The sequence below is a fragment of the Nematostella vectensis genome, chromosome 5 (assembly GCF_932526225.1).
Source record: "Nematostella vectensis chromosome 5, jaNemVect1.1, whole genome shotgun sequence".
In the NCBI taxonomy this organism is placed as follows: domain Eukaryota; kingdom Metazoa; phylum Cnidaria; class Anthozoa; order Actiniaria; family Edwardsiidae; genus Nematostella; species Nematostella vectensis.
Genome location: NC_064038.1, coordinates 11,124,459 through 11,148,039, shown reverse-complemented (window position 1 = coordinate 11,148,039; position 23,581 = coordinate 11,124,459). Strand labels below are relative to the sequence as shown.

Below are 23,581 nucleotides of genomic sequence, written 5' to 3'. Positions count from 1 at the left end.
GCGAGAGAAGTTTGGAAGCTCTGGTACCCAGGGTAGTGATTGCTTTTTTTCGCTGAGACATTTGCTACGTGTTGTGTACCATAAATTCGAAAGGGGTTGAGCTATATCTGTCTATCGCCTCAGGGGGTGCCCCCCACCCCCTTTTAACAGCTAAAACGGAAATGTACGAGAAATTATCTAAAATACTGGAGAAAATGCCTTGAAAGTCTTTTTTGGGCCCCCTCCTGTTAAAAATCGTGCCTATGCCGCTGCGCCTAACGCGAATCCCCACTCAGAGACATGAAGAAAGCTGGGGGAGGTGAACGTCTCTCTATTTCCCTTTAATTTTATTTAAAAAAGCTGCGAGGGGGAGAAGGCACGGGTTTCAGGTGACCCTATCAGTGTATAATTTCACCGCATGTCAAGGAGTAACGGTTTTGAGTAATGAAGGAATTTAGGAAGGGTGGCAGGGGTTTATTTGCAAACTCGCTTCTTTATGTGCAGAGTGATAATTTTTTTTCAGTTATGACATTTGTTGGAGTCAGCGCGTCCAGGCTCGTTCCTTCTGTAGTCTCATGGGTATGAGTATGACTGGGCTCTACTCCGCGGCCTGACGTAGGGAGAACCTGCGCATGCGCGTTAAATACACGACCCCAGCGGAGCCCATGTGCCTGAGCACTAGCTATTTCCATGTGGGAGAAGACAAGGACACCAAAGATGAGGCAAATTAGAAGCGTACAGCGGGTCATCTGTCAAAAAGAGAAATATAAACAGATTCTGGATTGAATTCCTATAACAATGCTAGAAAAACATTGACAATGTTTGCTTTTCCATAAAATCATGCATACCGCCGCCCCCCCCCCCCCCCCCCCCCACCACCACCACCACCCGAGAATCAAACATTCAAACATCAAAAAAAATTCGTATTACTTTTCACCTCTTATATTTTGAGCCAAAACGCAAATTGAGCGTGGGGTCATGTAAAATTTATATTTCATATAATGTTAAAAATTAATGTTCGCCTTATGGAGATATAATGGAATTGCCCAAACACTTTTTGTATGTCATGGCGTCACAGTTGGCGTCACGCCCATAAAGATGTGATTCTCACTACAACAAAGCGCGACGCATGACTCCATTGAGCACCTTTTTTGTATATTGCACATTCTTATTCAAAAAAGCTACTAAACACAACAAGTGATTTTCCAATTCTAACTAAAACGGAAGAAACAAGCGGTAAAAGGACAACTGCCTGGCTAAGCTCGATACGCTTGAGTTAGATAAATTGTCTTGCCCCTTGACAGGTAATCCGGAATCCGGAATTCATGAAAAAAATAAGACTTGAAATCCGGAATCCATGCTACTGGAATCCGGAATCCACACAGTAGGATTCGGAATCCAAGACTTGAGGTGGAATCCGGAATACAAGAATCCTGGAAACAAAAATGGAATCCGGCATCCACGGGAAAAAAAACCCACATGGAATCCGGAATTCACACCCTAGGATCCGGAATCCAAAACCCTATTGGAAAACCTGTCATGGGGCAATCTCGCGCTTGGGTCCCTGTGAGAATAATCAGCTAACATACATACATCTTTAGTCGTTACTAAATCTTGGTATAGACAAAAATTTGGGTCACCCACTATTAAAAAGAAAATTGACTTATTACATGATTGACACCTTTTCAATTGTTCTTGCAAGTCCTATTTATTTCACTAAAATACCTATGAATAATTTACAATTGAGTCAGTGCATGGAGCAGCCCCGCCCTGTCTAGATGTTAATTTTGATTGTGTACAGTATTGATCTAATAAGCTTTTCAAATTTTTGCAATAAACCACCAACTTTCCTGGGTTTTCTTGCAGTCTATAATAACCTCTATCTTGTGTTTTTTTTTTTTTAAAGTCAACTATTATTGAGTTTTGTCTTCTCTTTTTCCCCAGTCTAAATTGTTTTTTACTAGGTATAGATCATGTAATGAGCCAGTTAAAGCCGCATGGTCACCAGTTTACTTCCGGAGGTCCGACGGAAACCTCAACCGTTAAAAGACAAAAGAATCTATTCGAATCCGAAATATTTAACAGGCCATCCGCTCTAAATTAGCAGTCACATCCTCAAAGAAACTTCGAATAGACACACTGCTTTCTATATTTTGAAATATTTTTCGTGATTTTTCCGTTAAAGTAAAAATTCGTTGAGAGGAAGGATTCTAGCTACTCATAGAGTAATTGATCAGACAAAATAAGACCTTTGCGTTTATGGGCGTAAACAGGGAGGTCTTGGCATGGGATATGTTGGGATAAGGAAAGGGGAATTATTTAAACGTAAAGTTTAGAGGTTCAAAAAAATTCCAAATATTTTCTTTGAGCTACAGCAGATAAAAATGTGCCGAGAAGAGAAAAGGTATGAGGATAGATTGATTGAATTTCAAAGAGTTTTGAGAAGTGATGACTATCCTTTGCTCTTTGCCCATCAAGAGAATGATGTTCCTCTTATCGGAAAGAATATGAAAAACAAATAATTGTTTTGTTTTTGTCGATTTTAATTTTTTTTTAAGATTAAAATCTTAAAAGTCAAAACCTTTGTTTGCTTTTTCATCATCTGCTTCTTCATACCCGGATTTTTTATTATTTTTTTTTTTGTCATCAATCCACAACCTTTTATAAAAGTTTGAAAGAAGTTGTAAAGGGTTTGCAGGAGGTCCGGGGATTATAATTAATCGTTATTTCAATTAAACAGCCACATCTAAGGGCTGTAGGCAGGAGAACGATTGTGGGTCAGGGTGCGATTTAGCTTTCTTTTAATCCTTCAAAGTCGTATTTCAGAGGCAGTTGCATCGATTAAATATGCAAGGATAAGGGTGTTTTTTGGGTAAGCATCTCAAAAGAAGGAGTTTATAATTCTGTGCACATTTTATAGAAACAAAAGATAATAACAATTAGAGATAGTTTTGGCGGGATGAGATTTCATGTACATAAACCGATTACCAAGATTGGGGGCTGAAATCCCATAAACCCTTCCCCCAGACCTGATACTGATCCTTGATCTTTGAAATGTGAAGTTAGCCATAGCGGCTAGATTGTCCTTACTTCCTTTTAGCCCCAAACATTCTTGCTTAAATAAACGTCTCCGATCTCTCCCGGGCTCTTGGTATGGATTCCTCCTCACCATTTAAAGTGTAGTTTTGCCAGTGTTTTTCCACCCCTAGAAGTCGATAGCGGTCCTCCCAAAAAGCGTTAGACAAAGTGTTGAAATTTTTTAAACAATTTTAATTATGGGGTTAAAAAAAAGTTAAAAAAAACGGAAAAAAGACCTTTCTCTATTTTGTTTTACTTGTTTTAATTTATTTTCCCAATCCCTCAGAAACTTAAGGGATTGAATCATTTTGTCGGTCAATCTTGGTGCATTTTTTATTATTGTGCATTAGACTTTACGGATTTTTTATTTTTTTTGGAGGGGGGGGGAAGATTCAATCAAAGGACTTAATTTTGGTGAGCTCGTATTACCAGTATTAATAGCAAATTTACGACAACCTTTTTCGCCACTGTGAACAACGTTTCGCTAAATTTTTAGCAAACGGCCGCCTCGCAACGCAATGATTTGGTTGCACAAACCGACCGAAAGCGTTATATAGGTGGCTATCGACCAATGAGAATTAAGAACGTGTATAGTGACGTATGTCATGTGAGACATATTGAGTCATACATGTGCTGTCGTAGCATGATACGCCACAGGTAGCCCAGGCCTTGTCAATGAGTATTTTGAACCGACAGGCTCATTAACACCGGGACCGGGGGGGGGGGGGGGGTGCTTTTGAGGCCCCAGCACCTTTGATCTGTAATAATTTTTGAACTAGTAGGGCTAGAGCATTAAAATTGATGAATTTTCCTAGAACTTATCTGGGTTCAGTTTGGTGTTGACAAAATTTTGATATGTGTACCCTGGTAACCATAGTAGCCAAGTTTTGAGACATAGGTTTAATAAAAATTAGGCAAAACGCTTTAAGTCGTTAAGATCAACTATTAATACGACGTGCTCAACGTAAATCCATTTCATATAAAAAAATTATACCAAGTTTTGAAAAAACACAATAAAAATTTACATTTCCATTTTAGGAGGGAGGGGTGGTGTTTTTTTTTTTTTTGTCAACTTTTGACCTTCTCGAAATAATGCTTGTAGAAATAACTAAAAAACATTCATATCCACCTGAAATCATAAATACAACTTGAAACGAAGATTAAATATTGTCAAAAAGCATCAGATTTTGCCACCCAGTTTTTATTGAATAAAATAAATAAATTTCATTAAATCCAAGATGGCGGATCCAAGATGGCGGATGCTGATGCCACATAATTAGCTAGAATTCGCTGTTTTCTTTTTTTAAACTAACATCTAAATTTGGCAAAATCCTTTTATATCCCTCTATTTTAAATAAAAAGTAGGAAAAAAAATTTTTGGGAAAGATATTTAAACTATTACTTTAATTAAGAGTCCAGTTGCAAACTTATGCTATATTAAAGGTACCATGCCAATCAATGACGTCACAAGTGTCATATATTGTTGTCATACACATCTCACAAAAACAAAAATATTGCTCGTTTGTGCTCACTTGACGTCACAAAGACATTTTTTGAAGAATATCGGTCGCTTTTTGAATACAAACTGATTATGATAACTTATTGGATTTTGGATGTTCTATGCAAAGGTTTTGAAAGGTAGGCTATTTATAACCATATGTCCTTAAATGACGTCATAATAAAGTTTTTTGAAGAATATCGGTCGCTTTTTGAATACAAACTGATTATGATAACTTATTTGGATTTTGGATGTTCTATGCAAAGGTTTTGAAAGGTGGGCTATTTATAACCATATGTCCTTAAATGACGTCATAATAACGTCATATTGTGTTGTTATGACAACACAATATATAATTTTGTTCCACTTTGTCAAATAATGATTCTTTGAATATTTGGTCATAATAGCTCCAATGGTTCAAAAGTTACGGATGGGGGGCCGAAAGAGGTAAAAAATCCCTACGAGTTCTATCGTGTTATCAAAGGCCCGAGTAACGTCATGTCCTGTTACCTTTGAGTGGTGTGGCGAAGAACAGAAATCCACACAAAATCTTCAAGTCTGTTTCCGTCGTGATGTGGAAACCTAGATGTGAGACTTACCTTCGTTTGAGAATATTATTAAACCTATATGGCAATCAACCGAGTGAATGATCATATTAGTAATATCTGATGTTAACAGGGGCGTACGTAGCCTATAGGCCTGCAGTTACTGGACTGCAAAAAAGATTTGGCGACCTTATTTTCATAACGAGGGTAAAATATCAAAAGTTTACTCATTCATTTTTATGTACGTAGTTTTATATACATGATAAGGATAAATATTCTTAATCATGGTATTCTACAGATGATTTCCAAACATATTTTTATGTCGTTCAGTGCCATGCGACGAATGAAGTCCTATTTCAGATCGAGGATGACAGAGGATCGTGTAATATTCTCAAAAGTCTGACGCATTGACGCCAATTTCAAAACCAAAAGCGGGAGCTAAGAAATCTTCACGGGGATGCGGGATGAGAGGCCACGCCCTCATTCAGCTTTTGAATGCTTTGACTGCAACTTGTTAAAATCCTGCGTACGCCCCTGGTTAATAGAAATAAATAAATAATTGATTTCGCGTTGATTGTTGAGTTTATTAAAGCTTTAAAATTACATAAAACAAGAGTACTGTAACAAACGTCAGAGACGAGATGTGGGGACGGTACCGGGTTTACTTGGTCGCTGTTACAAACGCTACTCTACACAAGTAATTTTAAGATGAAGATGGGGTTATATCGTACCACATCCCTTTGGTATGCTCTCTAATGACGGCAAGCCCAAACAAGAGACCTTCACTGACACCCCGAAAAACGTTTCGTTTCGTTTGGATAAAGGTTCTCGGCCAATTGTTCGAAGAACGACAATCCAACACAGGCATGCCAGTGGGTTACGCTTGAACTTGCCGTGACCTACATAATGATTATACGATTATTGTTGACTTCGGAAATAACGCACTTCATGCTTGCCAAGCTAGTGCGCATGACAATCTTCATGCGTGACCACAATGATTGACAACATTCCAATCATTTTTGCACTTACTTCCTTAATACCAATTCTGGCTATACCAGAATTTCGCTAGACCTAGACGATACCTAGAGTTACCTGCTCCCGAAGTCAAAACCAGCTTTCTACCGGTGGTTGATGAATACGGAACGGGCATAGGTGCTCGATTTACGATTCACGAATATCTTGAAAACAATATGGACCCGCCTACAATTGGGGAGTGGCCAATTCCCGTTGACTCATAACTAAACAAAACGCATCATTAACCCCCGGCATAAGTTGGCGGTATATAAAAATAGCGAAACACATCACCTAGTATTAATTTCCCGCGTAGCAAGTAGTAGCGTAGCCCCGACACCCTGCGCATATTTTCCCGTGTGACAGTACGATATTTAATTAAGAAAGCGGTTGAACTTGATTAAAAATATGAAACTTCTGGTAAAAGTGCATTTTGTTGTAGTTAATAAAGAAAAAAATAACTGAAGGTCAATTACAATGAAACAAGCTCGTAGCTAGGGCTGTAAACAAGGAGAGGAGTGAAGAAGAGAAAGGCCCCCTAATGGTCCCCGAAATTTCGATGTGCTCGCAGTTTTCGGCTAACGTTCGCATGCTCGCGCAAATTTTTCCGCCGTGTTCGCATTGTATTTTTTTGTTGTGCTCGAATGCTCTCAATCAAAAAAACTAAAAATGCTTGGTCTCGCATAAAAAACGGGGGTGCTCGCCAAAGACCATTCGGGAGCCTTAGGAAAGAGGGATGGGTTGAGGTGCGGGGGTTGTGTTTTCCCTCTAAGCAGACAATTTATTCCTTTGGGGAGATCTCTAACGGTCGAGTTGTTAAGAGCATTATTAAGGTAGGGGGAGGGGGAGGGGAATGGAAGTATGGGAAGATGGCGGAATTCCAAGGAAAACGACGAGCAAGCAGTTTGCTAAAATAATCCGTTGCTCCTCGTCAGAGCTCAAACGGCAGGTCACGAGAATGTTTATTTTATTAGAACGTTCTTATGTTTGGAGTATTTTAAGGCTAAGATGTTCTTATTAAGTTTCTTAAATTTAATTGCATATAAAAATATAATGCCCAATGACTTTTAGGAAGATAATTATACAAATGATTAATACTAATGATATCTAAGGCAGGTTGTTATTATAAAATAATTAAAGTCTGCGTTTTAGAGAACGAATCAGACTAACAAAGCAATAATACTTTGCTGCTATAAGGCTGGTTCTTTTAAAAAAAGGAGTTCTCTCTTTTTCCTAGGGGAGGGGTAATTTAGGGGTGAAAGTTAAAGGTTGTAGTTGTTAAAGATTGTCTTTTGGTTAGTGCAAAAAAAGTCATTGCACATGAGTAATTCGTAATACTGAAAAAAAAACACAAATGAAAACAATATCAACGCATGTCGAAAAAAAAACGCATCATTGCTGCTATTCGTAATTTATTTTAAAATGACATTCACAATACTTATCGGGTTGTCCGCCCGTGAAAGCCGCTGTCTATAGATCTAATTCAAATTTAAATTAATCAAATTTATAATTCTGTTTTGATCACAAAGGTAAATCTATTTTTCTTTCCACTTACAGTGCTAAGCATGTTTCCGTCCATGATCCAGTTTAGGATCAACTGACGGGATTGTTCCATGTCAGCTGAAGATTAAAATTATCGTAACGCAATTCGAAAGAAAAAACGCATCATTGCTGCTATTCGTAATTTATTTTAAAATGACATTCACAATACTTATCCGGTTGTCCGCCCGTGAAAGCCGCTGTCTATAGATCTAATTCAAGTTTAAATTAATCAAATTTATAATTCTGTTTTAATCACAACGGTAAGTCTATTTTTCTTTCCACTCACAGTGCTAAGCATGTTTCCGTCCATGATCCAGTGTAGGATCAGCTGACGGGATTGTTCCATGTCAGCTGAAGATTAAAATTAGATTTATGTTTTCCCTTACATACTTGTAGAGCTTAACGATAGTTTAGTTACGTTTAATTCAGATTAAAAATAAATGGAGAATTGAGCCCTGTTTGATGTTGTAGTCAGCAAGGCTTCTGTTGTCCACAAGTTCTTCCTCTTCGTAGAGAAGACGTTGTACTTTTGGCGGAATACCCTCTCTATTTTGAATCTTTTCTTTCACACTCTCAACCGTGTCACTTGCTTCAACGTCAAGTGTGAATGTTTTCCAGTGCGCTTTAACAGAGATTTGCATTCCTCCTCGGAGACGTAGAACCAGGTGAAGGGTCGACTCTTTCTGGATGTTGTAGTCGCTTAGGGTTCGGCCATCTTCAAGCTGTTTTCCGGCGAAAATTAAACGCTGTTGGTCTGGGGGAATGCCTTCCTTGTCTTGAATTTTCGCTTTTACATTCTCGATCGTGTCACTAGGCTCGACTTCTAGGGTGATAGTTTTACCAGTGAGTGTTTTCACAAAGATTTGCATGATGAAAAAAATAAAAAAAACAGCGCGCAGGATTCCGTCTACTCTTTATATTGTGATTCTCAGAAGGAAGAACTTGTGAGTAGCCAGGCGTTTATATAATAATCGTCTTATCATAATATTAGGCTGACAGCCACTTGATGACGTTACACTTGAAAAGGGGCCAACTCATTCTTCCCAGAATGCATTGCTGTCGTTTCAATATTTGTCCTTTCGGCGCGAAGAAAAAAAAAATCGCGTAGGAAAAAAATATCAGAAATATTATACCTTAGTTATCAAATGCTCGGCCCGTCCCGAAGTAATCTCTCGCAATTCTTTATTACATTTTTCAGGGTTTTCACTATTGTGATAAATACTTAAATAAATTTTTACCTACTGTAGCTTAACGCTTATATGTGCGACGAGTGTGAAGACGAGTGTAAAGAAGTCGCAGGTGGCCAGGGATCTGAAAGGATCTAAGTGCTGGCAAGGCGCTTGACTTAAGGAAGCTAAAGATAGAGCGCCCACTTTTCCTCAGAGGGTAGCAGGATGGATAACGTATCAGATCTAGGGAAAAAAAGAATAAGTATGCGCTAGAATACTGGATTGCATCTGCCTATATTGGTAAGGGTTTCTTGGATTGGACAGGATACACGGCGAGAACATGCACTTCTAGGGTGTCCCAATTAAGAGATGGCACAAGTTCGTAGGTGCTTGCTTCAGGGTGGTGGTACCAGGTGCTGGTAACGAAGTGCGCGGCGCACTCTTAGACTTGCTCTATCAACTTCTGGACATCTTTGTCTGTGTGAGGGCTCCATGCCGGGACAGCATATTCAAGAATAGGCCTAACCATGCTGGTGTAGGCGCGTTCTCTCACGCGATGTGAGCATGTTTTAGCGTCCTACGCAAAAGGCCGAGGATCTTATTCTCTTTTGTGGAGATTTGGGAGCAGTGCCTGCTCAAGCGAAGGTCACTGGTACATCGGACACCAAGGTAGTCGTGCTCGTCAGATTCATGAAATGGCTGGGTGTCCAAGGTATAGGTTGGTAGCTGCTGCTCCTTTTGTCTGAGATGGAAAGTAGTCGGCATTAGATATGGATTAAATTGCATCTGCCATGCATTTGCCCAGGCTTCCAAGTTGAGAGGTCTTGGGGAAGGCATGATCAGCTTGAGTGCAAATGTTTCTGTATTTCTGTGTCATCCGCGTAAAGACGTATGTCCGAGCTGAATTGTTCAACTAGATCATTGATGTAAGCGAGGAATAACATAGGACCGAGCACTGTTCCCTCGGGTACATCCGATGTGACTGGGACCTGACTGGTGTGGGAGCCGTCAACTGCTACAAACCAGGCGCGTTCACAGGGGAATTGCGGCCAACCCCAGGGTTTTTCCCGTTATACCATAGTAATGTAATTTGTGGGAAGGTTTAGGGTGAGATACCTTATCGAAGGCTTTATTAAAATAAAGTAAGATGGCATCAACTTGACTATGACAGTTTAGCGTGTTTGCCCAGTTATGCGTTTACCCTGGAAACCAGAGGTACCAGAGGCTTCGAGCTTCGCTTTGCTCGAATCGTTGTCGCCGCGAAGCTCGGAGCCTCTGTTACCCACCAGGTAGTAAACGCGCGCCATGTGCTTTTTCCCGCCTGGCTGTTGTTGTGACGCGGCAGGTCTCGGTGCGAGCTGCATCCTGGGACGTCATCCAGTCCCACAGTCAATCCAAGATGGCGTCTACCACAACGAAAACACGAGCCGGTGTCAGAACCGGGGCTCCGTCCTTTCTCCAGATAATACTAGTCGTGGTCATAGTTGTATTGTTATATAGCTACTGGAGTGTTTCTTCTAGAAACAGCAAACTCTTGAGAGATCATGTTATGCTGCAACAAAAAATTCGAAGTTTGGCTGGCAAGAAAATCAGCATAGAGAAGAAATCGGCGACATTGTTAAGCCAAATTACAGATCTTTCAAGCGAAAAGGAAAAGTTTGAATCGGCTGCTAAAGAGGTTGAAGGGAAGAAAAGTGTCCTTGAGAAAAAGGTTAAGAGTATGGAAATTGAAGTTCGACAACAAAACGCGAAACTCACGGGGTTGCAGAAAGAAGGGGTGAGTCAGACAGTAAAACTGCTTTCAATCAATATATAACTTATAACATAAAAATTTGTCAGGACAGTTGCTTTTTGCCCTGAGGAAAACATATCATAGAGATTATCTCGATTTTTGCATGAACATATATTATAGCTGTTCTTATCCTCTGCTAGATGATGCATTTTCCTCCTCTAAGCTGTTCTTGACTACTTTTGCAGTATTCTCTTCTACTTTGCTACCATAGCAATGAAATCTATCTATGAAAATATTTATTTCTTTATTTATGAGTTTTTACTCGGTTTTGACACAAATTCATCAACCTGCCGGCAAGCATACGATTTGCATTTTCTTTAGAATTGATAGAGTGTATCAGGGCAGTTTGAATTTTTAGCAAAAATTATACACTTGGTTGGTTTGAGAAGTGATCGAAGACCTTTATAAACAAAAAAAATATCATTTATATATATGTGAAAGCTATGATGAATTTATAACCTGTGCCTAAGGCTTCAAATTAAAGCCTTGCTAAACTTTTCAGTAATAAATATTTGGATTTACAGGGAAAATACAAGACTGAAGTTTCCCTGCTTCGTCAAAGTATTAACCATACGTCATCAAAGCTTGACATTATGCAAGGTGAATAAACTGTTTTATACAAAATGTTTAACAACGTAAGTCGCACGCTCTGATTGGTCAAGAGTCCATGTGGGATTAGAAAACACATGCATCTTTGCCATCAGCATGCGCACACTAGTCCCAAACCTAGATTTGTAAAGTAAGAAAACATTTATAACTGTTGAATAAACAAATAGATCTTATTATTTCGTGTGTCATGAACAGCATGTCATGAACAAATAAGTAAGCAACAAGACCCAGTTGAGTTCCGTTAGTTCTGTGCATCTATCAGAGGACAGATGCATGCAAAATTGAGATCTATTTGTTAAATAAGAGATAAACAATCAGATATTTGAAAGTGGGGAGGGGATAAAAACTGGATTATTTAAAAAAAAACCCTACCCAAATATCTAATGATTTATCTTCGCTAAGCTCGAAAGTCAGTTTTTTATTTATATTTTTATGTGTTATCTGTTATTAAATTAAAATATGTAGATAAGCTTTTTCATAGCCAAATTCATTGTTGCGCAACAACAGAGAATTCAAATCCATTTCTCATCTGAGAATAGCGCGTAGTCAACCATGCCACCATGACCAATCAATTCCCATTGCTTTGTGCAGTTTTCTGCATTCGCCAAAATGTGACAGTTCGCTGGTAAAACGCCGCCATTTCAAAACAAAAATGATGGTTTAACCGCCCGGTACTGGAACTAGTTTTGCGTTTTTCAGCACTGTCCAATAGCCATTGATTGGTTTAGGTGGTTGATTGACTGCATGCTTTTCCAAAATTAGACAAGGGCGCTGGATTCACCAAGGCGCACGACAACGAATCTGGCTATAACAGAGAAGCCTCCAAATCAGTTGATAATCTGTATTTGGCAAAGAAATATGAGATCCACAGTTTCTATTAGTAACATAACTTCCATTACAGTATCTATTCACTGTTTGCTGTTTCTTTCAAAATAGGTGTTATTCAGTGCATGGTGTGGGTACCATGTGTAGTGTGACAGGGTTTGTTCTGCGTGCGTTAGGATCTTGAAGGCACAAGCCACTGTAACTAATGTTAAGCCTAAAAAATTAGCCACACTGATAAGGAAAATTAGCCACAACCGAGAAGCTTTAGCGAACAATTTAATCAAAATATCTTTGGTCTCTTTAATTTTACGGCATTTAAGCCCCAAGAAATCCTATTCCTATGAACTTTAATATCACAAAATTCAATAGCCTTTCCATTTTGTTTCCCTTTTCTTCCCTTCCCTTTTTCCTTGTTTAATGAAATTTCAGGAAAAATGCGTTTTTGACATTAAAAATGATTTTGCACCCAAACCACAAAATCTAACGAAATATGCATTCGCCACAATGGTGATTGTAGTTAGCAATAGAATTTCCAACATGGGGAAGAAATTCGCATTTTGCGAAGTGGCAAGCGCTAGCCCGCACCGAGGTTTGCCCTGCCGGGACCTCATGTCCATTAGTAACCCCCTCGTCATGTGGTAACGGAAGCCTTTAAATAAATAAATAAATAAATAACAATAGTGAAAAAATGGCAATAGATACTGAGAATCTGAAAGTCTTATAATACTGCAACCAAGCTTTTGTGTTTGAAAAAAGCACTCTAGTTTAGAAAGTATTCCAATTTCTTAAGTTATATGGATACCAAGGGTGACTGTTTTTTTACAATTAACATTATGTACAAAAACGATATCTGCCCTTGTTAGCAAATGGAGTGACTGAGGCTTGCCAACACTACAAAATTCTCTAGATACAGCCATGTTATTTTACTCTGTGTAGTGTGGTCCTTATGCTTGCATTCGTTTCTTCTTTTATTTAGGAAAAGCTAAGAAACTCATGGAAGGATACAAGTCACTTAAAAACAATTATCAAGAATTGCTGAAAAAAATGAATGAAACAATCAAAGAAAGGTATGTACATTTTCCATCTATACAAACATTTTGGATGAAAGACTTTATTGAAATTTCAGAGACTCATTTTGTGATCAATTTTGATTTCAGACAGTACAGTATGACTGTATTAAAGAAAAATGAATATTGCAACTAGTCATGATTGGCCCACTTTTACATTTAACTCTTTCTTTAAGCAGCAGTAAAAAAATACCTACATTATTGTACTTAATGTGTTATGTTTATTCTCAGAGATGAGTGCTATAAAAAACTATCATCACAGAGACCAGTATCGGCACAAGATAGGAGCGTTAAGAAAACAATACAACCTGGTAAGAACGTTTACCCGGTGTTTTTTTCGCTATGCATTGAGTACTGGTTACCATCTTGTTTTTGGCCGCGCTAGCTTGGCGCGAGTGACAAAACGTGAGGACTTTCCTTCTCTTCCCCTCCCCCTCCCCCTCGCGCTTTGCGCTCTTTCCAGCTTTCGCGTGGCCAGAACAAAACAAGATGGCGGCCACTCGATTCTGGTCTTGCATTGTAATGAGATTCTGGTCTTGCATTGTAATGAGATTCTGGTCTTGCATTGTAATGAGATTCTGGTCTTGCATTGTAATGAGATTCCAGGTTTTGGTTATATGTGTGAGTGCTGCTGTGGTGATATTTTCTTTAAATAAGCAGGATTTCAAGCCAACGTTTATTGATTGAGAGAAATCACATAATAATGGCTCGTAATTCCTTATAATATAAATTTTGAAAAAAAATTCAGTTCAAAGAAATTAAAGTTAATAAGAAATTAATTAAAGATCTACAGTAGTTGTATTACTGATCTGATATGTATGTGAAATACAGGACATTTGTACACACTTCATATATTGTATGTAAGGCTTGTTCTTACTGTAAAGCATAACACCCTAACCATGTGTTTTGTATTGTGATGTTATAAGGCCTTACCCTAACCAAGGGAGCACGGCAGAAGGTGTTTCGTTTACAACAAAAATAAACCACATTGTTATGCAACCCGTCATGTGTGTTTTGTAAGTGGAGATATCAGTTGCGCCTGTTGGGGGTGTGGGTCTCGGATTATGAAGTGGATTATTTTTTCAACAGGGTCTTTGTTTGTATTACACCCGAATCCTTTCAGAGGGTAGAGAGTTACGCCTCTCCGAAGCTCGCAATGCACTTCATGCCAACACTATTGCGTATCTGATATCCTTGGGCGGTCTATAACCGATGAAACGAACAAAGACCCTGTTGACAAACAAAATCCACTTAATAATGCGAGCCCAACACCCCCAACAGCGCAAATGATATCTCCCCTTACAAAACAAACACACATGATGGGTTGCATAGAGTGGTTTATTTTTGTAATAATATCAATCACGTGTTCAAAAAGAAGACATTCTGCCGTGCTCCCTTGCCCTAACCATGTGCCTAATTATGTGTTTGAATGTGATACTTTTTGGCTTAACCATAACGATGTGTTAGTGATACTTAACCCTAATTATGTGTAAATAAATGTGATTCTTTTTGGCTTAACCATAACGATGTGTTAGTGATACTTAAAAATGGTTGAATCCTAGTTATGTGTTAATGAATGTGATACTTTTTGGCCTAACCCTAACAATGTGTTACTGAATGCAATAGTATGCTGCCATTTACAAAGCTTGACATACAATAATTTTGGCTAATGCTGTTTCTAGGCAAATAAAACCACTTGGTGCTTATCATTATTAATGATTTTGTTATGGCTGTGTTCTCCTACCATGCCAAATGTGATAACCTGGAACCAAACTTTTCTAAACTTTTTTAAATATTTATAAATTGACAGTAATATGTTTTGCTATTGACTTACAGAATCCCAAGAAAATGCAAGAAATAAGGTCCCCCAACAGACCCAGAATAATCTACAAGGCCAATTAGCTAATAATGCCAGCAATGATGTTGTTAAAGCCAACCAGACAATTGCAATAACACCAACAAACAAATCACAGACAGCAAGTCCAGTCACCCAGGCTAAACCAACATCGCCTACGACAGAGGCAGATAGTGATGTTCAGAATGGAGATGCAAAGTCAGCCCAACTAGTAAATAAACCTGATAATGCCAAGAAACAAGAGAGTGAAGTTGAGCAGAAGATCACAGGAAAGAAGAAGACAATAGGTGACTTGGAGAACACTGTGGAACAAGAAGACATGGATCACAATGAAGAGAAAAAGAAGACCATTGAAGACCTGGATGATACACATAACAAAGGACTAGAGGTTAAAGAAGATGGCGAGGATGCAGATGGTAGAGATAGTAAGATCAATGAGGTTAAATCCCAGGAAAATATTGAAGGAGTTAAGCCACAACCCCTAAAGATAAAGCCTCTAAGATTCCAGAGCTTATCACGACAAGGGATAATGAATGAAAAGGTGTTGCAGAAACAGAACAGGGAGCGTGGACTGCGCCAGCAACCAAAGGTATGCTGTGGAATACTGCCATGCTATCTGTTTCATGTGGGGTCCCATGATTTGTTTTTAGAAGCAAGAAATGATACAACCAGAAAAAAGTCGCAAAATATCAATGTTTTTTTTACTTTAATTTCAGTCCTTCTTACTCTGAAACATTGGCGTATCTTTATATCTGTTATGGTTCTATTAATCTCTGTATAGTAGTACGGTATAGCCAATTGATCACACAGAATAAGCACTTCTGAATGATCAAACCATTATGTGTACCTTGCTCTATATTCCCACTAAAACAAAACAATAATTATTATGTATGCTACACTGCATACTGTGTGCATAGAGAAAAAATAACATTTATATATTCCTGTGTTTGGTTTCAGCGTGGTAACTGAGTTACATAGCAGCATTGTCAGCAAGTCAAAAATCACAGGTGGACAAGAGCATAACAGCAACTGATGCTTGGATAGTCTAGATAGAAACAGTATCTGCTATGTTTTTTCAACCTTGTCCTAGAGCTGCTGTTGAACTAAAGTAGTAAAGAGCCTCAGGATCTGCTGTCTGGTTGGATTGTCAATGACAGAGAGATATTTAAGGCTGTGAAATCATTTTATTGTTCTACATAAGAGAGTTGTACAAGTCTTGAGCAGCTAATTGAATAGTAAAATGTACTGTAGATACCTGATATTAGCTAAGTGTTTTAGAAATCAGAACTAGTAAGAAAAAAGGCAATTGTCACAAGAACAAAACATGCTTGAAAATCTTAGTTACAAAACATCCCTGTTTAGAACATTATGTTCTGCTCAGAGAAATAAGGTATTGTTCTTATAACATGAACGTCAACTAACTTTAACAACTTCCCTGGTTTTGTATATATTTTCTAATGTCAAGCTTGCTGTTTCAAAAAAACAAGCAGACAAAATCTCTAGATTTTGCTTTGTGGATTTTGGTGGGGAAAAAAGCCTGCATACTTAAAATATGAAAAGGGAATACAGAAAAAAAGAGCGGGCAAAGACCAGAAAACAGCTGGCTATCGCCGCCAGCCGACACTGCTATTTTAAACCCTGCATATTATTTATGTTTTTCTAGAGCTTGGGTTTGTTAAAAATATTTAAATTTATAGTCTCTTGCACAGGATGTTTCACAATTTATAGTGGCCCAGTTCTGGTCACTGTGAAATAGACATATATGCAATTTTTTTGTATAATGTTCTTGTCTTTCTAGAAATCAATCATTAAATGTCATGTAAATTAAAGACCTTGCATGATGTTGGAAGTCTATTGTCTGATGCCCTCACTGATGTCTTTGAATGTTTGAGTCTTCTTTGTCTATTCTTTGTGATCCATGTCTTCTTGATCCACAACATTCCCCAAGCTCTTTCTCTTCTCTACCACTCATACCTCCCCCATCGCTGTCAAATCACCTGTATTGAACCTCGTCAAAAGCCTTTTTAATGTTAATACATTCTCTGCTTTCCCCTGCATTGTATCTCTTGGGTTTTTCACATAAATAATAATAATAATTAATTTATTGCCCATTATCATAGTCTAGGACTAAATTACTTGGGTGGTCAGCAAACAGAAATTTATAATTAGGCAAGACGTTCAGTCCTAGGAATCGGACGTTCACACCTAGTTGAACCCGAGCGTAGCCCATAGTCGTGGTCAACCCTTGAGTACTGGAGTAGCAGGTGCTCAGGAAAACCCGACGAATGTATGCTTGAGATGATATTGCGGCGCTTATCCAGCTGTTGTAAGCTACAGTCCTCAAGGGCGATATCGTATAAGAGCTCGGGACTACGGAAGCCCATGAGGGCCACTCAAGGTTTTCGTTAACAACATCTCACCTTTCGGTCACGACTTTGAACTATTTGCGTCACGACAACTCACTTTGAGTGTCACGACAAAGCACTATTTGATTATCGCTTAAAACATTGCAGGTTTAGTTCACCATATCGCACTTTGTGTCTCAAAACTTTTTGGTTTGGATCGGGTATTCGTACCAAGACGTAGGGGCCTAAAGTGGTGTGGTAGTGAGGTGGATGTGATAATATGGTATGGTGATGTTGGAGGGTGATGGTGAAGGATGGCTAGTAAGGTAATGTAGAGTGGAGATGGTAGTAATATAATTACGGTGAAAAGGTGGATAGGTTCGACTAGTAGGTGGTGGAGGGTGGTGAAAAGATAAAGTGGGACTATAGAATAGGTTGTGGTAGTGTGTGGTGGGTAGGTGAAAAAGAAAAAAATAATAATAATATGGTGTGGTATGGAGATGGCTAATGGCTGTGTTGGTGGGGGAAAATCGGTACGGTGTATAGGTAAGGGTGGTGGTGAGGGAGATGTGGAGTAGTGCTTTGTCGTGACACTCAAAGTGAGTTGTCGTGACGTAAATAGTTCAAAGTCGTTACCGAAAGGTGAGATGTTGTTAACGAAAACCTTGAGTGGCCCTCATGGGCTTCCTTACGGGGCAGATAATAGGTAGTGCAGATTCTTGTACACTTTCTACAAGTAGGCACAGATAATCTGGCAGGTTAGCCCAGACAGGAGATGCATATTCGAGGATAGGCCTCACAATACTACAATAAACTAGAACAATATCAGACTTAGGTGTTACAATATCTGGGTTCCCTGTGTTAAGAACAATAAAGTCCCGGATGCAGCCCTCCATCTTGGCTACAGAGCTAAACACTCGTGTTGTTGTCTTTCTCTGATCTTCTCGTGAGATTATCTACTGTAAACCCACATCTTGAAACATGGTGGCAGCGTGGTTAGCTAATTTATCTTGAACTCAACTGGAACTTCAAGTTGTGGGCTGTGTTTTGACGAATTTCCTTGCTAAATTCGCGTTCAAAAGTCGCTCGACTCTCGACCTCAGACCACGTGGATTGAACGTACACTGCTCTGTACTGTGCCATGCCTGCTACTGGCGAATCTGAAGAAACTCCTCCACCTGCAGCAACATCTTTTCAGCCGGGTTATGCCTTCAAACCGCCTGAGCCCGTGAAATTGGCAAAGAATGGAGTTGAAAGTTGGAAAATATGGAAACAGCTGTGGCAGCATTATTGTATCGTCTCTAACGCCGATTCACACTCGCCTCAATTCAAGAAATCTCTCTTGATCTCTACCATGGGAATAGAAGCTTTACAAATCTACAATGGCTGTGACCCTGTAGAAACTGACACTGCTAAAGATATACTAACCAAACTTGATGCTCACATACTTGGTGAAACCAACGAGACCTTCGAGAGGTACAAGTTCAACACTCGAGTCCAGAAACCTGATGAGAGTATTGACAGCTATGTTGCAAGCCTGAAGACATTGGCCGAGACTTGCAATTTCTGTGAGTGCTTGAAAACTTCCTTACTGAGGGATAGAGTGGTACTTGGTGTGAAAGATGATCATACCAGAAAGCGTCTGCTGCAAGAAGGAAAACTCACTCTACAGAAAGCACTTGACATTTGTCACAGTTATGAGAAAACGTCTGATCAACTGAAGATTATTTCTGGAAAGGAAGAGGAGGTACACCGATTGAATATAAACAAGCAAAAAACAAAAGGAGCTTCACATGGTCAAAGGAACAAGCCAGTCGGTAATGGTAAACCTGGAGGCACGAATCCTCGTCAAGCTGCTAAATGCAAATTTTGTGGCTATTCTCACACTCTAAAGAAGGAATTCTGCAAAGCTTGGGGGAAGAGATGCAATAATTGCAAGGCTCCCAACCATTTCTCGAGTTGCTGTCCAAGTTTGGGTGGCAAGAAACAAGTCCATACTGTTGGTGACGGATCTGACTCCGATTCCTCTGCTGAAATGGTATGCCCAGTCATATCTGAGTCAATTAACTCTGTCTCTAGTGGTCCCTTATATGCTGAGATGTGTCTAAAAGATGGACGGAGAGTCAAATTCCAGGTTGATTGCGGTGCCACAGTCAATGTTATAAATCAGAAATATGTGCCGCAAAACACTCAACTACAAGAATCGAAAAATACACTGAGCATGTACAACAAAACTACTCTTAAACCAGTTGGAAAGTGTCGGATTATCACCATAAATCTGATTACGAAGAAGAAGTATAATGTCATGTTTGAAGTTGTGAAAGAGGATTTAACACCCTTGCTTAGCAGAAAAGCAGCGGAACAGATGAAGCTCATCACGGTCAACTATGATAACTTCAAGCAGGTCCATGTAGTCGCTGATGGATTCACAGAATTAGTGACTGAATACAAAGCTGTATTTGACGACACTGCTGTAGGATGTTTCTCAGGAAAAGTAAATCTCAAGGTTGATGGCAATGCCGTGCCTACTCAAAGTCCACCACGACGAGTACCTATCAGTGTTAAACCTGCACTTGAAAAAGAGTTACACAACCTTGTCAAGCTTGGAGTCCTGAAGCCTGTAACTGAGCCAACTCAATGGTGCTCACAGATCTCTATACAGAAGAAGAAGAATGACCAGCTCAGGATCTGTCTTGACCCAAGAGTCTTGAATGAAGCTCTTCAGAGGGAAATATACCCTCTCCCGACAATTGATGATATCCTGCCTGAGCTCGCCAATGCTAAGCTGTTCAGTAAGTTTGATCTTGCTCATGGTTACTGGCACTGTGAACTTGATGAAGAGAGTAGTTACATGACCACATTCATCACTGTGAATGGCAGATTTCGTTGGTGTCGTCTCCCATTTGGTCTCAAAGTCAGTTCTGAGATATTCCAGCGTAAGCTCATGGAGAGTCTATCAGGTCTTCGTGGAGTGGTCTGTGTGGCTGATGACATTCTAGTTTATGGACATTCTGAGGGTGACCATGATGAGAAATTGAGAAATCTACTTGATGTTTGTGCTAGAAATAACATTAAGCTGAATCACCAGAAGAGTGTGTTCAAGACCACTGAAGTTGAGTTCCTTGGTCACGTCGTGACAAGTGAGGGTCTAAAACCTGATATGAAGAAAGTCGAAGCCATTCTTAAAATGGAAAACCCCACTGATGTTGAGGGAGCTCGACGTGTCCAGGGAATGGTAACTTATCTCGCAAAGTTCCTTCCACAACTCTCCACGGTAATGGATCCTATTCGTCGACTCACTAGACAAGATGTGGAATGGGAATGGAGTGAGGAACAGGATCATGCGATGAAAGAAATAAAGAGACTAGTGACTACAGCTCCTGTACTTGCTTATTATGATCCTGACAAAGAACTTGTGATTCAATGTGATGCCTCGAGCACTGGTTTAGGCACTGTTTTACTACAAGAAGGAAAGCCGCTGTGTTATGCCAGTCGTGCCCTTACTACTACGGAATGCGGGTACGCGCAAATTGAGAAAGAGTGCCTGGCAATCGTGTTCTCGCTGGAACGTTTCCACCAATATACGTTTGGACGGAAAACCATTGTGCACAGTGATCATAAACCACTGGAAATGATTGTACGCAAGCCACTGCACAAGTCCCCAAAGCGTCTTCAAGGTATGATGCTTAGACTTATACAGTATGACATTGAAGTTGTATATAAGAAGGGCAAGGAGATGTACATAGCTGATACTTTATCTCGTGCATACCTGCCTGATGATACTGAACACAAGGATAGTTTTGCTAAGATTAATGCTGTTGGTCACCTAAGAATTAGAGAAGAAAGGCTTAGACAGCTAAAGAAAGCCACTGAAACGGATGATACTCTGCAAACTCTGAAATCAGTCATTCTTAAAGGATGGCCAGACTCGAGACAGGAACTGCCTACTCAGGTTACACCATACTTTTCATATAGAGATGAACTGACCTTACATGATGGATTGATCTTCAAGGGAGAACGAGTCATCGTTCCTGAAAGCATGCGTAGGGAGATCAAAGACCATCTCCACATATCACATCTTGGAGGTGAGAGTATGTTAAGACGTGCACGTGAATGCATATTTTGGCCTGGTATGTCTGCAGAAATCAAACAGCTAGCAAGTGTTTGTGATGCCTGTCAAACATTTGCTAAAGCTCAACAGAAAGAAACACTCATAACTATAGAAGCTAAAGCACCATGGGAAATTGTTGGTGTTGATTTATTCTCATGGAACAACAAAGACTACCTACTAACAATTGACTATTTTAGTGGATACTGGGAAGTTGACCTTCTTAAGAAAACTGACTCCCCTGCAGTGATTAGGAAACTGAAACAACACTTCTCAAGATATGGTGTTCCTGTACAACTAGTCAGTGATGGAGGACCTCAGTTTGATGCCAAAGAGTTTGAGGACTTTGCTTATGAATGGGATTTTGAGCATAATCTATCTTCACCTGGGCATCCAAATGCAAATGGAAAAGTTGAGTCTGGGGTAAAAGCAGCAAAGGCTATGCTCTCAAAATGTGCTCAAGACAAAACAGACCCCCAGCTAGCACTCCTTGAGATACGAAACACACCAACTCAAGGAGCAGGAAGCAGCCCAGCCCAACGCCTTCTCAATCGTCGAACTAAATCTATATTACCCATGACTGATGTACAACTCCAACCTAGGGGAATGGATTTTCTGAAGGAGGACCGCTGTCGCCTAAAGTTGGAACAACAACGACAGTGTAAGAACTATAACAAGAATGCTAAGGATCTTGGAATTTTGCAAGAGGGGGATACTATCAGACTGAAACCTTTTAGAAAAGGCAACAAAAAATGGGAAAAGGGTGTGGTTGTTAGGAGACTCGATGAAAGGTCGTATGACATCGAAACGCCTTCTGGGAAGTATAGAAGAAACCGAATCGATCTAAGGAAAACTTCGGAAACTCAACCTGAATTGTCGTCAAGGAAACCAGAAGTAGTACTACCACCTGCTGAAATGGAATCTAGTACTACCACCCAATCACCAGAAACACCAGCGCAAGTGGAAACACCTAATGCGGTTGCTGAGGAACAGACACCACCTATAATACCCATACGGAGATCCTCACGGACAACTACGCAACCAAGCTACCTTAGGGATTATGTCACGAGTTAAAACAAGAGACTAATCTGATGTTAGATAGTTGATTGTATCTTTTATTCTTATTGTTTACACTTTGTCTAGGACTGAGTATAATGTTTTTCAGCACGTTGCTATACGCAAGGACAATTGTTAGTTATGTTATAAGTATCTGTTTCACTTCCTCAAAAGAGAAAGGATGTTACAATATCTGGGTTCCCTGTGTTAAGAACAATAAAGTCCCGGATGCAGCCCTCCATCTTGGCTACAGAGCTAAACACTCGTGTTGTTGTCTTTCTCTGATCTTCTCGTGAGATTATCTACTGTAAACCCACATCTTGAAACATTAGGGGCACCAGCTTTCTTTAAGACGCGTAAGGCATAAAGGCGTCTACGAGCTCTTTTAACAACATAGTCAATGTGATGGCTCCAGGACATTACTGGACAGGTGCACACCTAGGATCTTATAAGTTGCTACTCGTTCAATATAACTTTACCTGCTAGTTGTAACGGGGCAGGCTGAGATAGTTTGTATTTTAGAAAATCAATACACATCTCTTTGCATTTAAGTGGGTTAAGGCGCATACCATGGGCCGAGGAGTATAAAGATATATTAATTGCAATAATTGGCCGAAGGCTAGGTGAACATCTTGGAATTATTTCAAGTACAGATAGATCGTCAACATACATGACTCTAGTGTCCCAATTGCTGACTAGGTTATTGACTAACACAGGAAACAACAAGGGGGCAAGTCTTGTACCTTGTGAGATGCCACCTCTAGGATATACGGGATCCGATATTGTGCTACCTATTTTTACCCGGTGGGACCTGTTGGTTAGGAAAGCCCCTATCCATCTAATCAATATCTCATCTACTCCTAAGTTGTGTAATTTATGGACCAAGTTTACTGTATTTCACCCGATTTCAGGATTTCTGTCCAAGTTGGGCTGACATATGCCCCCTTCTGATTGCCTTGTTTTGCCTCGATATGCTGACTTCGACGCCCTTGGTTTCCGAGGATAGAATATCACCCCTCCCTCCCCCCTCCCCCTCGGGGAACGTCAATAACTCATCATGTTTCCCAAAATTAATACATGTATTTTTTGCACAATCGCTGCT

The 23,581-nt window shown here is 39.7% G+C and overlaps 3 protein-coding genes across 3 annotated transcripts; 2 read left to right on the top strand and 1 right to left on the bottom strand.

Annotated features, from left to right (window-relative positions):
• Window positions 1-7,779: 7,779 nt before the first annotated feature.
• Window positions 7,780-8,630, bottom strand: LOC5517685 (ubiquitin). The gene has a single exon (XM_001637574.3). The coding sequence runs from the start codon at window positions 8,520-8,522 to the stop codon at window positions 8,079-8,081; it is 444 nt and encodes a 147-aa protein (XP_001637624.1). The 5' UTR covers window positions 8,523-8,630; the 3' UTR covers window positions 7,780-8,078.
• Window positions 8,631-10,189: 1,559 nt separating this feature from the next.
• LOC116601396 (protein GOLM2) lies at window positions 10,190-16,799 on the top strand. The gene is made up of 6 exons (XM_032362142.2): window positions 10,190-10,599; window positions 11,139-11,214; window positions 13,025-13,115; window positions 13,347-13,426; window positions 14,952-15,559; window positions 15,928-16,799. The coding sequence occupies exons 1-6, from the start codon at window positions 10,222-10,224 to the stop codon at window positions 15,937-15,939; spliced, it is 1,245 nt and encodes a 414-aa protein (XP_032218033.1). The 5' UTR covers window positions 10,190-10,221; the 3' UTR covers window positions 15,940-16,799.
• Window positions 16,800-18,456: 1,657 nt separating this feature from the next.
• LOC125563134 (uncharacterized protein K02A2.6-like) lies at window positions 18,457-22,497 on the top strand. Its single transcript, XM_048728001.1, has one exon. The coding sequence runs from the start codon at window positions 18,457-18,459 to the stop codon at window positions 22,495-22,497; it is 4,041 nt and encodes a 1,346-aa protein (XP_048583958.1).
• Window positions 22,498-23,581: the final 1,084 nt, after the last annotated feature.